Raw genomic sequence first — 14451 nt, forward strand, 5'->3', positions numbered from 1 at the left:
ACGCACAAAGTAATGACGTCAAAAGATATAATTTGAATTGATAAACTTATTCTAGTGAGTAACTTTAACGCGAATGTTTCCACTATCGTAGTACTTTTCGTAAACGAAACATACATACATATGTTATTATGATTCAACTTATCGTTAATACTAATTCTAGGTTTGTAACGAATATAAAAATCAGATAATAACCAAAATAACGACTCTAAATATTCTAATAAAGCCCCTCTTTGAAGATATTGTTATCTTCTAAAATATTTTCAATAAAAAACATTTCACAGCTGATAAAAACACGAAGTAAGAAATAAAATTGATAAAAGTGCATCATGAATTACTTTCATTTCGCTTCACCGATCAATTTTAATCACGATAATGCTATTACTACCATATTTCCTGCAAGCCTTTTATGTTACGAAACACCTTCCGTTAGTGGGTTGTATTATTCTTTTGCTTCAGATGATTGAATTAGATTTGAGTAGAATTGATTGAATTTCATTATTATTCAACAAACGATAACATTTACACTTTTTACGATAACAGATATTTGTCCTTCAGGACAGTATAAAACACGATTTCAAAGGCGAATGTAACTTTCGTATAAAAAATACAGTTTCGCTTGCGTCGTGAAGAATCGAAATATCTACATAAAAAATTACTGAAAGCCATATTGTTTTAGCTCAAGTTCTTAAAATGTTTAATCGATCAACGAAATTCGAGAGAAGATCAGTTAAAAAGTGTAAATCATGGTCGTTGTATTTCGGTAGTTACATATCGTTAATAAGCCCTACTGCTTCCATCAATCGTTTCATGGGATTTTTGCCATGCAAACTCGAATCATCGAAACTCGTATACTCGAAATCATACTCCGTTTTCTCTACAATCTCTATCATTATTTATTTGACCTGCGTATTTTTCTCTTTGTACGAAATAAACGTTGTTTCAAAGAATTTGTTGACAGTGGCAGCTAAATTGCATGTCAATTTAATATTATGCTGCGGTTCCATGATTTTCATTATAAATTATGTTAAAAGTAGGCCAATGATCCGAGTGATGAATCGCGTCTCGAACGTTTCTCGTATACTGCCTTCAGAAATTTTTTGCGAAGTGGCTACAAGAATTCTGATAAAAGATACTCTGTTCCTGATGCCACTAGTGAGCTACATCCCACACATCATCTACTTTTACAGAAATTATATTTTTGGTTACATCAGTTGGTATACTTTTTTCGGTGTCATCGTACTGACTAGCTTGTACACGAACAACGTGTATGTGCTAAATGTCTGTTTTAAATACATAAATAATTCTTTAGCGAAAGTGAAGGAAATTCTAGTCAATGATGAACCTCATCTACTCAGAAGAGTCTATCACATGCAGAAGAATACTATGTTGTTGACGAAGCTGAGGACTCTTAAACAGCAACATCTAGAGATGAGCGAAGTTGTTCAGCTACTAAATAACACGTGTAGCATGCAGATCGAAGCTATGTTCACAATAATGTTCATCGACATTACATTCAATATGTACCACTATTTAGTCTTGTTCAACGAAGTAGGCAAGATGAGATCGTTCTCTTTTGCTCCTATCTTCGCAATTCTTTACATCGTACACATAATTATAACAGTTTCGATAGTTGAAATTACCAGAAGCCAAATGGCAAAAATTGGCTCCAGCGTTCATCGAATTCTTGTACATACTTTCGACGATCAGGTGACGACGGAGGTAAGATGAGACGATTATTTTGATATCGATGATTTATATTCGAAGTATAGAAGAAATATATTGAAATTTTAATCAATGTACGCGATTCTAGTTGGAGTTGTTCTCGTTGCAAGTGCTACAAAAGGGTAACGCGTTCGTGATGAAGGGGCTCGCAATAGATGCAACCCTTTTGGCAAAGGTAATAGGAAATTGGATCAAAAGAGATGAAATGTTTTTATCAACACCTTTTACAGATGGCATGCGGCATTACCACTTTGTTGTTAATATTAATACAATTCTTATTCGTCCAATCTTGTTGAAGAAAAACTTCTGGGTTAATGAATGAAATATGTTTAAGAAATAATTTGCTTAGAAAAATTGATAAAATTAATTCGTAACAAATTTATTTTCTTCGCAATAAAGTGGCATGTTTAATCACGTTAAAAGCATCTTCATAGCACGACGCTTCATAGTTACTTAGCTATTCCAATTATTTATTTACGCGTACGTTTCATTATCGAACTGCACGTCTTCACGCCTTGATAAATGAGTTTCATTATACATAGTGTTTTCGGCTTAAAAACGATAGTCTGTTTTGTGGATTATAGTAGTCTACCTACATTTATGGCTAAGTTTCTTCGGTAACGTTGAATATTTTCGAGACTGCTTAATATATAATGATGTTAACGGCAAAAGTCAAGGAATGTGGAAAAGTGAAGACACGTAAGACATGGGAGTTATTTGGGGCAACAGACTTCGAATCGTTGATGTACCCTTGCTTTCGCATCTGCTGGTTACTCGGATATTTTCCTTACAAATATCAACCTCCACTATACTCACTTTCGAAGCAACGTTTTGCCTTCTCCACGTCTATAATGTTCATCTTCGTATTCTTGTTACTTTTCATAATCTACGAAATCAACATTGGCACGAGAATAAACTACAGCATACCAGAGTCGATTCACGGGAACATGTACGCGTTCTTAGATGGGCTCGTGATCGTGGTGATGTATTTGTTAATTGACGCTCGATTATCGGTGATCCAAAATCTGTCAAGGACCAGCTGTATATTGTCTACAAAGGATTTCAAAGATTTATCTAAGGTGATTCACACGAAGGACATTTTATGTTTTCTATTTCTGGCCATCCATATACCAAACTGTTTTAAGCACAACATTTTCGTGACAGTACGAAATCTTACCAACATATACATAATGATGGCCAACTTTTCCATGGACATATTCTACATAAATTGCGTGTGTATTTTGAAAGATTGCTTCATGAAAATGGATGAATCTATACAACAGCTGAAGAAGCTCCGAATCAATGATAATATGTCGACGCAGACGTTTATGCATCATGAACAGCTAAATACATTGGTGGTGACGAAGCTGAAGAGTTTAGAGGAAAAACATTTGGAAATCAGCGATGGGGTGGCATTATTGAATAATACGTTTATGATACGTATTACAGTCGCAGCTATTATGACGTTCATCGTGGTTACTTTCGATATATATTTCTATATAATTTATTCATACAGTGAATTTCCTGTAAACAACAAGTTCTGGTACAAACCGTATGTCACGCCAGCCGCTTTCTATTTTATCAAGTTTTGGATGATGATTTGGGCGTGCGAAACAGCGACGAATCGAGCGAGAAAAATGAGGACGACACTTTGGGATGTTTTCAGTATTACAAACGATCCATTCGTGAAACGCGAGGTAACAATTTAACTATAGTAATACTATTATTATTAAACTGCGAAAATTCAAAGATGCAAAGATGTTCAGAATGTAGATGTGTAATGTACAGAAATATATAAACTTATCAAAATGTAACCAATAGAATATGTACATCCTATTTCATTAATTGTATTTAAAAAGGGATAAATTTACAGTCTAATTATTGTAGTCATGGTCCGAACAAAATCGTTACGTGATCTGCGGAAAAAATACGTATGTATGAGTACGAAATACGTTTCAATGTTACATTAATTATGAAATTGCAGGTGGAGCTTTTTTCTCTGCAAATAATGCACACGACAAACATATTCACGGCAAAGACATTCGATATGAATTCATCATTTTTGGCAAAGGTAATACGAACACTATTCATGAAGTTTCTACAATCGGTTGATTTATTAACTTTTTCGCGTTCGAAATTAACTTTGCTGCAGTTACTTTAATCATTATCCATTAAAACGACATTTGTTTTGGGTGAAGCTGGTTCTGATTTTAGTACATTTTGTCTTTTTTACAAAACCAACAGAAAATATGTATTATTATTATTACTAGAAATTTCTATCAGTAATAACGAGTGATAAAGAATAATTAGATACAAGATAATTGGTGGTAGAACATTTTTTTTCGGAAGCCCAAAGAAATTCCATCTTGGGCGTGTCAACTCGTTCTCGAAAGAGTTAATTTGATATTGTTAAGATTTTAATACTCTAATAATAATGTGTATTTTTGTAGATCGTCGGAGGTATCGTAATGTACATCTTGATCCTGTTTCAATTTTTATTAAACTACGTTGTGTGCACTCTTCAGATGTAATGAAAGCGAGATCTTTGAAGTGACGTGATTCTGTAGGCATTCTTTATTAATTCTTTGACAGCCTTTTGATCGGTAAACCATAATGGCGGTAAAACAAGCGAAAGAATATTAAGTACTGGAAGTTGATAACATAATCGTCGCTTAGACTAGTGACGTCAAAAGATACGTTCTAAGTAGAGAAATTAACGATAATGTGTAACATCAACGCGCTCCTTTCGACTACCTTCGTGTTTTTGATAAACGATACATACATATATTATTACGACTCACTTTCTCGTCGATATTAATTATGTATCGTCATCTAAGTTGTACGACGAATATAAGAATCAGACACTTACCAAAATAACAGTTCTAAATATTCTGATCAAACTTCTGTTTTAAAATATTGTTATTTTAAATAATGTATTTGTTATAATGGTTCACAGCTGAGAAACCCACGAAGTGAGCACTATGATAAATAGTGCATTATGAATTATTGTAGATTCACCTGGTTTCATCGATTAATTTCAATCAAGATAATGCTGTTACTTCTATATTCCCTGTCAGTCTTTAATATTACGAAACTCCTTTCATTAATGAGTTGCACTATTCTCTAGCTTTAGATGCCGAGTAAAAATGATTAAATTTCATTACTGTTCGACAAACAATACATATAGATATTTTACAGTGAGGCATGTGCTTCTTCGTGCGACAGTACAAAGCACAGTCTCAAAAGTGAACCTAGCCTTCGTACAAAAAATAAAGTTTCTCTTGTTTCATGAGGAAACTAAATTGTACGTAAAAAATTACTAAAAATTATATTGTTCTAATTCAGATCTTTAAAATGTTTCATCGACCGCAGAAACTTGAACAAAGGACAAATAAAAAACTTAAATCATCGTCGTCATACTTCAGGAGTTACACGTCTTTAGTAAGTCCCAGTACCTCCATCAATCGTTTAATGGGATTTTTACCATACAAACTCGAATCATCGAAATTTGTATATTCGAAGTCATACTTTGTTTTCTCTACAATTTCCGTCATTATTTATTTGATCTGCGTAATTCTTTCTCTGTACCAAATCAACTTTTCTTCTGTGCATCTTGCAACACTTGCAAATATGTTACATATGACTCTCATACTTCTTTGTGGGCCTGTGATTTTCATCTCGGCTTATGCCAAAAATCAATCAATGATTCGAGCGATCGATGGTATCTCGAACGTTTCTCGTATACTGTCATCAGAAACTTGTCATAAAATGACTACAAGAATTCTTATAAAAGATATTTTAATCCTGATACCACTAATGTGCTACATTCCAACCACCATCTTCTACGTAAATTTTATTTTTGGTTATACCTGTTGGTATACTTTTCTCGGTGTTATAGTATTAACTAGCTTGTACACGAACAACGTATACGTGCTAAATGCCTGTTTTAAATACATAAACGATTCTTTAGTGAAAGTGAAGGAAATTCTAGTCAATGATGAGCCTCATCTACTCAGAAGAGTCTATCATATGCAGAACAATCCTTTATTGTTGACGAGGCTACGGACTCTTAAAAAGCAACATCTTGAGATGAGCGAAGTAGTTCAGCTTCTGAATAACACGTGTAGCATGCAGATCGAAGCCATATTAACAATAATGTTCATCGACATTACATTCAATATGTACAATTATTTATCCATGCACAAAGAAATGGCCGAGGTGAAATCGCTAACTCTTATTCTTGGCTTTGCGATTTATTACATCGTACATATAATTGTCACAGTTTCGATCGTTGAAATTACCAGGGCTCAAATGCAGAAAACTGGCCGCAACGTTCATCGAATTCTTGTACATACTTTCGACGAGCAGGTGACGACGGAGGTAAGAAGAGACGATTATTTTACTATAGATGATTTATATTGGAAGGAAGAAATATATTGAAATTTTAATCAATGTACGTGATTCTAGTTGGAGTTGTTCTCGTTGCAAGTGCTACAAAAGAGTAACGCGTTTGTGATGAAGGGACTCGTAATAGATGCAACCCTTTTGACAAAGGTAATAGGAAATTGGATCAAGAGGAATGAAATATTTTTGTCAACATGTTTTACAGATGGCGTGCAGCATTACCACTTTTTTGTTAATATTAGTACAATTCTTACTCGTCGAATCTTGTTGATAAGAAGCTTCAATTAGTGAAACTTCTGTATTAATGGATGAAATGTATTTAAGAAATAATTTGCTTGGAAAAATTTGGAAAATTACTTTGTAATGGGTCAATTTTTTTTTCGTAATAAAGTGGCATGTTTAATCGCGATGAAACTCTGTATTATTTATTTACATGTTTCATTATCGAATTGCACTTTTTCGTGTTGTGATGAATGATTTACATTATCCAAAATCTCTTCGTCTTAAAAACAATAGTCGTTTACGTAGGACAATAGTCTATCTACATTCATTCCTAAGTTCTTTCACTGACATCGAATTTCTTCGAGACTACCATTTAATGATGTCAAAAAATACGGCAGAAGTTAAAGAACTGAAGAAACGTAGAACATGGACGTTATTGAGAGCAACAGACTTTGAATTGTTGGTGTATCCTTGCTTTTGCATTTGCTGACTGCTCGGATATTTTTCTTACATGTTCGAACCTTCGGGATACTCGCTTTCGAAGGGCTGTTCCGCTTTTTCTACGTCTATGATGTTCATTTTCGTATTCTTGTTATTGTTCACAATCTACGAAATAAACATTGACACGAGAATAAACTACAGCATACCAGAGTCGATTCACATGTACGCGTTCTTAGATGGGCTCGTGATCGTGGTGATGTATTTGTTAATTGACGCTCGATTATCGGTGATCCAAAATCTGTCAAGGACCAGCTGTATATTGTCTACAAAGGATTTCAAAGATTTATCTAAAATGATTCACACGAAGGACATTTTATGTTTTTTATTTCTGGCCATCCATATACCAAACTGTTTTAAGCACAACATTTTCGTGACAGTACGAAGTCTTACCAACATATACATAATGATGGCCAACTTTTCCATGGACATATTCTACATAAATTGCGTGTGTATTTTGAAAGATTGCTTCATGAAAATGGATGAATCTATACAACAGCTGAAGAAGCTCCGAATCAATGATAATATGTCGACGCAGACGTTTATGCATCATGAACAGCTAAATACATTGGTGGTGACGAAGCTGAAGAGTTTAGAGGAAAAACATTTGGAAATCAGCGATGGGGTGGCATTATTGAATAATACGTTTATGATACGTATTACAGTCGCAGCTATTATGACGTTCATCGTGGTCACTTTCGATATATATTTCTATATAATTTATTCATGCAGTGAATTTCCTGTAAACAACAAGTTCTGGTACAAACCGTATGTCACGCCAGCCGCTTTCTATTTTATCAAGTTTTGGATAATGATTTGGGCGTGCGAAACAGCGACGAATCGAGCGAGAAAAATGAGGACGACACTTTGGGATGTTTTCAGTACTACAAACGATCCATTCGTGAAACGCGAGGTAACAATTTAACTATAGTAATACTATTATTATTAAACTGCGAAAATTCAAAGATGCAAAGATGTTCAGAATGTAGATGTGTAATGTACAGAAATATNATAAACTTATCAAAATATAATTAATATAATTAGTTGTATTTTTAAAGAATGAATTTATAATCTAATTATTGCAGTCATTAGAATCCATTGCAATTGAATCGTTAAAGAATCGTTATAAGTTAGTAAAAGAAAAATACGTGTTAAATATTTTCTGATTGTTACATTAATTATGAAATTGCTGGTGGAACTTTTTTTTCTGCAATTCGTGCACAGAACAATCATATTTTCAGCGCAAACATTCGACATGAATTCATAATTTTTGACAAAGGTAAGATGGAAATCTTTTCATGAAATTTCTATAGTCGGTTAATTTATTAACTTTTTTGCATTCGATACTGCGTTCACCTTAAGCATTACCTATGAAAACAGCAATTGCTTTGGGTAAACTGGTTCTGATTTTAGTACATTTTGTCTCTTTTATAAAACCATCAGAAAATAAGTATTTCTGTTAGTAATAACTGAGAAAAAAGAATTTTTTCCCCTATTTCCAAGAAAATTCAATCCGGAAAGAGTTAATTCGTCCCTGAAAGTGTTAATTTAGCACTATTATGACTCTAATGTGTATTTTTGTAAGTCATCGAAGGTATCACAATATTCATGTTGACTCTGTTTCAATTTTTATTATACTACGTTGTATGCATTCTTCATTCTCAATGAGAGCGAGATCCTTTAAGTGACGTGATTCTGTGGGACACATGTGCTCTTTATTGATTCTTTACTAGTGTTCTGAAAGGCAAACTATGATAGAGATAATAGAGCACTATATCTAAGAGCAACACTGAGTACAGGAAATTGATAAAATAATCGACGCATGCGGCAATGACGTCAAGCAATACGTTGAATGAAGTGAGAAACATATTGTAGTGTATAACTCTGACGTGAATGTTCCCACTTTCGTCGTATATTTTGAAAATGATACATATGTTATTGTGACACAATTTGACTCAATATGTTATTATGTACTAATCATCATTAGTATCAGTAGATATCAGTACTAATTATCATCATCTAAATTATGCAACGACTATAGGAATCAGACAATGATTAAATAATTTATTTGGTACTAAATATTCTAATAAAATTTCTGTTTGAAGATATTGTTAATTTCGGTCAAGTATTTTTCAATAAAACACGAAGTAAGAGGCAAAATCAATAAATAGTACATGATGAACTAATATCACCTGGTCGTATCGATCAGTTTCAATTAAGATAATGCTGTTACTTCTATATTCCTTGTAAGTTTCTAATGTTATGAAACTCTTTTCGTTAATGGATTGCACTATTCTTTTGCTTTAGATGCTCGAATTAGATTCGCGTAGAAATGATTAAATTTCATTATTGTTCGACAAACCATAACATATAGACCTTTTACAGTGAGAGATGTGCTTCTTCGTGTGACAGTGCAAAGCACAGTCTCAAAGGTGAACTTAGCCTTCGCACAAAAAATAAAGTTTCACTTGTTTCACGCGGAAACTAAATCATACGTAAAAAATTACTAAAAATTACATTGTTCTAATTCAGATCTTTAAAATGTTTAGTCGACCGCAGAAAGTTGAACAAAGGACAAATCAAAAACTTAAATCATCGTCGTCATACTTCAGGAGTTACACATATTTAATAAGTCCCAGTACCTCCATCAATCGTTTAATGGGATTTTTACCATACAAACTCGAATCATCGAAATTTGTATATTCGAAGTCATACTTTGTTTTCTCTACAATTTCCATCATTATTTATTTGATCTGTGTAATTCTTTCTCTGTACCAAATCAACTTTTCTCCTATGAGATTTACAGAACTTGTATATAAATTGCAATTTACTCTCATATTTCTTTGTGGGCTTGTGATTTTCACCTCGGCTTATGCCAAAAATCAATCAATGATTCGAGCGATCGATGGTATCTCGAACGTTTCTCGTATACTGTCATCAGAAACTTGTCATAAAATGACTACAAGAATTCTTATAAAAGATATTTTAATCCTGATACCACTAATGTGCTGCATTCCATACAACTTTTTCTACGTACCTTATATTTTTTCTTACACTTGTTGGTGTACTTTTCTCGGTGTTATAGTATTAACTAGCTTGTACACGAACAACGTATACGTGCTAAATGCCTGTTTTAAATACATAAACGATTCTTTAGTGAAAGTGATGGAAATTCTAGTTAATGATGAGCCTCATCTACTTAGAAGAGTCTATCATATGCAGAACAATCCTATATTGTTGACAAAGTTGAGGACTCTTAAACAGCAACATCTAGAGATGAGCGAAGTCGTTCAGCTACTGAATAATACGTGTAGCATGCAGATAGAAGCCATGTTCACAATAATGTTCATCTACATTATATTCACTATGTACAATTATTTGTACACCATGTACAGAGAAGTGGGCGAGGTGAAATCGCTAACTCTTATTCTTGGCTTTGCGATTTATTACATCGTACATATAATTGTCACAGTTTCGATCGTTGAAATTACCAGGGCTCAAATGCAGAAAACTGGCCGCAACGTTCATCGAATTCTTGTACATACTTTCGACGAGCAGGTGACGACGGAGGTAAGATGAGACGATTATTTTACTATAGATGATTACTATAGATGATTTATATTGGAAGGAAGAAATATATTGAAATTTTAATCAATGTACGCGATTCTAGTTGGAATTGTTCTCGTTGCAAGTGCTACAAAAGGGTAACGCGTTCGTGATGAAGGGACTCGTAATAGATGCAACTCTTTTGACAAAGGTAATAGAAAATTGGATCAAAAGGAATGAAGTATTTTTATCAACACTTTTTACAGATAGCGTGCGGCATCACCACGTTTTTGTTAATATTAGTGCAGTTCCTACTCGTCGAGTCTTGTTGATGAGAAGCTTCAATTAGTACAATTTCTGTCTTACTTCTTTCGCAATAAAGTCACATATTTAATCAAGTTAAAAGCATTTTCATTGCACGATGAAATAGCAATCCACATTATTTATTTACACACACATTTCATTATCGAATTGCATTTTTTCATGCTTTGATGATTGAGTTTCATTAGTCAAAGTGTCTCCGTCTTAAAAACGATAGTCGTTTGTGAGAAATTGTAGTCTACGTACATTATTGACCAAGTTCTTTTATTAATGTCGAATTTGTCCACTATTTAATGATGTTAAAAAGTACGGGAATAATCGAGGAACTAAAGAAACGTAGAACATGGAAGTTATTGAGAGCAGCAGATTTCGAATCGTTGATGTATCCTTGCTTCTTCATCTGCTGGTTACTCGGATATTTTCCTTATAGGTACGAACATCAAGTATACTCAGTTTCGAAGGGGCGTTTCGCTTTTTCTACGTCTATGATGTTCATTTTCGTGTGTTCGTTAATAATCACAATCTATGAAATAAATATTGACATGAAAATAAACAGGAGCATACCAGAGTCGATTCAAGCGAACATGTACGTGTTCTTAGATGGGTTCGTGATCGTGGTGATGTATTTGTTAACTGATGCTCGATTATCAGTGATCCAAAATCTGTCAAGAACCAGCTGCATACTGTCTGCAAAGGATTTCAAAGATTTGTCTAAGGTGATTCACACGAAGGACATTTTATGTTTTCTATTTCTGGCCATCCATATACCAAACTGTTTTAAGCACAACATTTTCGTGACCTTTTGGAATTTTATCAACATGTACATAATGATGGTCAACCTTTCAATGGACATGCTCTACATAAATTGCACATGCATTTTGAAAGATTACTATAAGAAAATGGATGAATCTATACGACAGCTGAAGAAGCTTCCAATGAATAATTATATATGGATGCAGACGTTTGTGCATCATAGACAACTAAGTCCATTGTTGGTGATGGAACTGAAGAATTTGGAGGAGAAACACTTCGAAATCAGCGATGGATTGGAATTGCTGAACAATACGTTTATGATACGTGTTATAATCACAGCTATTACGACTTTCGTCGTGGTCACTTTCGATGTATATTTCTATATAATTTGTTTATACAGTAAATTTCCTGCGGACAGCAAGTTCTGGTACAGACCGTATGTCATGCCAGCCGCTTTCTATTTTATCAAGTTTTGGATGATGATTTGGGCGTGCGAAACAGCGACGAATCGAGCGAGAAAAATGAGGACGACACTTTGGGATGTTTTCAGTACTACAAACGATCCATTCGTGAAACGCGAGGTAACAATTTAACTATAGTAATACTATTATTATTAAACTGCGAAAATTCAAAGATGCAAAGATGTTCAGAATGTAGATGTGTAATGTACAGAAATATNATAAACTTATCAAAATGTAACCAATAGAATATGTACATCCTATTTCATTAATTGTATTTAAAAAGGGATAAATTTACAGTCTAAGTATGAGTACGAAATACGTTTCAATGTTACATTAATTATGAAATTGCAGGTGGAGCTTTTTTCTCTGCAAATAATGCACACGACAAACATATTCACGGCAAAGACATTCGATATGAATTCATCATTTTTGGCAAAGGTAATACGAACACTATTCATGAAGTTTCTACAATCGGTTGATTTATTAACTTTTTCGCGTTCGAAATTAACTTTGCTGCAGTTACTTTAATCATTATCCATTAAAACGACATTTGCTTTGGGTGAAGCTGGTTCTGATTTTAGTACATTTTGTCTTTTTTACAAAACCAACAGAAAATATGTATTATTATTATTACTAGAAATTTCTATCAGTAATAACGAGTGATAAAGAATAATTAGATACAAGATAATTGGTGGTAGAACATTTTTTTTCGGAAGCCCGAAGAAATTCTATCTTGGGCGTGTCAACTCGTTCTCGAAAGAGTTAATTTGATATTGTTAAGATTTTAATTCTCTAATAATAATGTGTATTTTTGTAGATCGTCGGAGGTATCGTAATGTACATCTTGATCCTGTTTCAATTTTTATTGAACTACGTTGTGTGCACTCTTCAGATGTAATGAAAGCGAGATCTTTGAAGTGACGTGATTCTGTAGGCGCATGTGTTCTTTATTGATTCTTTGGCTGTCTTCTGTGAGACCATACGCTGTTTACATGCGCGGACACCTGTAATGATTCTGCATTCGCTTGGTTATTTATAAATGGTAAAGCGTGTGTATAAGTGTGATCACTAAATGACGGGATTTAAGCGAGCTCAGTAACTACAATATCGCGAGATAATCTTGCAACGCTTTCTTTTAATTTATGATAATAGGGTATTCTATTCTTAATACTGAATGGTACCGTCACATGGTAACATTGAAATTTCAATGTCTAGAGATTTGATTAAAATTTTTATAAAAGTGACCCGATAGCTTAATATTTTAGATAGTTTCCATGTTCGTCATATACCACAGTTAACATTTAACAAATTTTGAAAATATATTTCTTCTGGTTTAGTGTAACACAATTATGTAATATAGTTACATATCCAAATTTATGTGAAAGGGAATTATAATTTAGTTGCAGTAATTATCAAATAAGTACAAATTTTTTTTTAAAATACTATTGTAGTATCGTGGACAAATGGCCTAAGAAATATCGAGTGAACTTTAAACAATATTGCGAGAAAGTCTAAGTGCGGTTAGGCCAAAAGGGTCTGGAAACTTCAATGGGCCGAGCGACCCATTATTATGCTGTCGATCCTTCAGTCGAATAGTAACTCGGGAAGAAGGCATACGTAATCGTTACCGGGGGGGAAGGGGGGTCGTTACCTGGGTGTCATTACCGGGGGGGTCGTTGCCTGAAAAGTTGAGTTGTGAGCAGACAAGTTGTGAGTCGGAGGGGAGCGCCTCCGCCCGGCCTTTGCATGGACATTGGTGGAGAGGATGTCCGGGTGGGGCTCCTGGCCATCGACAGTCTGTGGACGTTCGGGCCGCACTTCGAGCTCCTGATCCCTAAAGTAACAGCCGCAGCCAACGCCTTATGCGGCCTGCTGCCGAATATCGGCGGGACCGGGGTCGGAGTTCGTCGGCTGTACGGGGGGGGTGGTTCGATCCCATGTTCTTTACGGGGCCCCGATGTGGGCGGAAGATCTGATGGCGAACCGTCGCAGTCTACTCCTGTTGTGGAGGCTGCACAGGACGACCGCCATCAGAATCGTTAGAGGATATCGAACCATATCCTATGTGTCGGCGTCTGTCCTGGCGGCTTCCTTTCCGTTCGAGCTTCAGGCCTTGGCGCCCCGACGGGTGTATCAACACCTAAGGGGCCTGGGTTCGAGCGGGCTTACTCCCCCTGTTGCCGGGCAAGTGGCCTCGGACGTCCGTGAGGAGGCGAGGATGGAGACCTGGGAGCGGTGGCACTCCGATCTCCTCGCCGAGGATGCGGTGCGGGCTCACCGTGGTGTGAGAGCTGTTCTCTCTAATTGGGAGGCTTGGAGGGACCGTGGCGGGCTCCCGCTGACCTTCAGGATGACGCAGGTGCTTACCGGACATGAAGCGTTCGGGAAGTACCTGCTAAGGATTCAGCGGGAGATAACTGACACCTGTGACCAGTGTCAGGAAGAGCAGGACACGGCGCAACACGCGTTGGAATTGTGTCCAGCGTGGGCAGATCAGCGCCGTGTTCTAGCTCGCCATGTGTGA

The 14451-nt window shown here is 35.4% G+C and overlaps 5 protein-coding genes across 11 annotated transcripts; all 5 read left to right on the top strand.

Moving 5' to 3' along the window:
- The first annotated feature begins 4 nt into the window (after positions 1-4).
- LOC122574234 lies at positions 5-2080 on the top strand. 2 transcript variants are annotated; one of them, XM_043741580.1, is made up of 3 exons: positions 5-1719; positions 1811-1897; positions 1953-2080. In XM_043741580.1, exons 1-3 carry the CDS (start codon positions 691-693, stop codon positions 2016-2018), a joined length of 1182 nt encoding a protein of 393 aa, XP_043597515.1. In that variant the 5' UTR covers positions 5-690; the 3' UTR covers positions 2019-2080. The 2 variants fall into 2 exon arrangements, with proteins under 2 accessions (XP_043597515.1, XP_043597514.1); XM_043741579.1 differs by having other exon boundaries at positions 1811-2069.
- Positions 2081-2369: 289 nt separating this feature from the next.
- On the top strand, positions 2370-6379 carry LOC122574235. Of its 4 annotated transcripts, XR_006318950.1 has the most exons (5): positions 2370-3419; positions 3707-3793; positions 6005-6102; positions 6190-6276; positions 6332-6379. XR_006318950.1 is itself a non-coding variant. In XM_043741581.1 (4 exons), exons 1-3 carry the CDS (start codon positions 2376-2378, stop codon positions 6092-6094), a joined length of 1221 nt encoding a protein of 406 aa, XP_043597516.1. In that variant the 5' UTR covers positions 2370-2375; the 3' UTR covers positions 6095-6102; positions 6190-6315. The 4 variants fall into 4 exon arrangements, 3 of the variants coding, with proteins under 3 accessions (XP_043597516.1, XP_043597518.1, XP_043597517.1); XM_043741581.1 differs by lacking the exon at positions 6332-6379 and having other exon boundaries at positions 6190-6315; XM_043741583.1 differs by lacking the exons at positions 6005-6102; positions 6190-6276; positions 6332-6379 and adding an exon at positions 5693-5817.
- Positions 6380-9735: 3356 nt separating this feature from the next.
- On the top strand, positions 9736-11471 carry LOC122574239. Of its 2 annotated transcripts, XM_043741597.1 has the most exons (3): positions 9736-10416; positions 10517-10603; positions 10659-11471. In XM_043741597.1, exons 1-3 carry the CDS (start codon positions 9736-9738, stop codon positions 10722-10724), a joined length of 834 nt encoding a protein of 277 aa, XP_043597532.1. In that variant the 3' UTR covers positions 10725-11471. The 2 variants fall into 2 exon arrangements, with proteins under 2 accessions (XP_043597532.1, XP_043597531.1); XM_043741596.1 differs by having other exon boundaries at positions 10517-10757.
- A 419-nt stretch (positions 11472-11890) lies between these two features.
- On the top strand, positions 11891-13030 carry LOC122574108. 2 transcript variants are annotated; one of them, XM_043741271.1, is made up of 3 exons: positions 11891-12047; positions 12279-12365; positions 12745-13030. In XM_043741271.1, the coding sequence occupies exons 1-3, from the start codon at positions 11910-11912 to the stop codon at positions 12823-12825; spliced, it is 306 nt and encodes a 101-aa protein (XP_043597206.1). In that variant the 5' UTR covers positions 11891-11909; the 3' UTR covers positions 12826-13030. The 2 variants fall into 2 exon arrangements, with proteins under 2 accessions (XP_043597206.1, XP_043597205.1); XM_043741270.1 differs by lacking the exon at positions 12745-13030 and having other exon boundaries at positions 12279-12610.
- Positions 13031-13884: 854 nt separating this feature from the next.
- On the top strand, positions 13885-14451 carry LOC122574368. The gene has a single exon (XM_043741883.1). It carries the CDS (start codon positions 13885-13887, stop codon positions 14449-14451), a length of 567 nt encoding a protein of 188 aa, XP_043597818.1.

Source organism: Bombus pyrosoma, linkage group LG13 (genome assembly GCF_014825855.1).
Source record: "Bombus pyrosoma isolate SC7728 linkage group LG13, ASM1482585v1, whole genome shotgun sequence".
In the NCBI taxonomy this organism is placed as follows: Eukaryota; Metazoa; Arthropoda; class Insecta; order Hymenoptera; family Apidae; genus Bombus; species Bombus pyrosoma.

Coding starts and splice junctions, on each gene's coding strand:
- LOC122574234 (XM_043741579.1), top strand. CDS start 691: ATGTTTAATCGATCAACGAAATTCGAGAGAAGATCAGTTAAAAAGTGT. Junction 1,720..1,810: donor ACGATCAGGTGACGACGGAG/GTAAGATGAGAC, acceptor ACGCGATTCTAG/TTGGAGTTGTTCTCGTTGCA.
- LOC122574239 (XM_043741596.1), top strand. CDS start 9,736: ATGATTCGAGCGATCGATGGTATCTCGAACGTTTCTCGTATACTGTCA. Junction 10,417..10,516: donor ACGAGCAGGTGACGACGGAG/GTAAGATGAGAC, acceptor ACGCGATTCTAG/TTGGAATTGTTCTCGTTGCA.
- LOC122574235 (XM_043741581.1), top strand. CDS start 2,376: ATGATGTTAACGGCAAAAGTCAAGGAATGTGGAAAAGTGAAGACACGT. Junction 3,420..3,706: donor ATCCATTCGTGAAACGCGAG/GTAACAATTTAA, acceptor ATGAAATTGCAG/GTGGAGCTTTTTTCTCTGCA. Junction 3,794..6,004: donor ATTCATCATTTTTGGCAAAG/GTAATACGAACA, acceptor TAATTGTCACAG/TTTCGATCGTTGAAATTACC.
- LOC122574108 (XM_043741270.1), top strand. CDS start 11,910: ATGCCAGCCGCTTTCTATTTTATCAAGTTTTGGATGATGATTTGGGCG. Junction 12,048..12,278: donor ATCCATTCGTGAAACGCGAG/GTAACAATTTAA, acceptor ATGAAATTGCAG/GTGGAGCTTTTTTCTCTGCA.
- LOC122574368 (XM_043741883.1), top strand. CDS start 13,885: ATGTGGGCGGAAGATCTGATGGCGAACCGTCGCAGTCTACTCCTGTTG.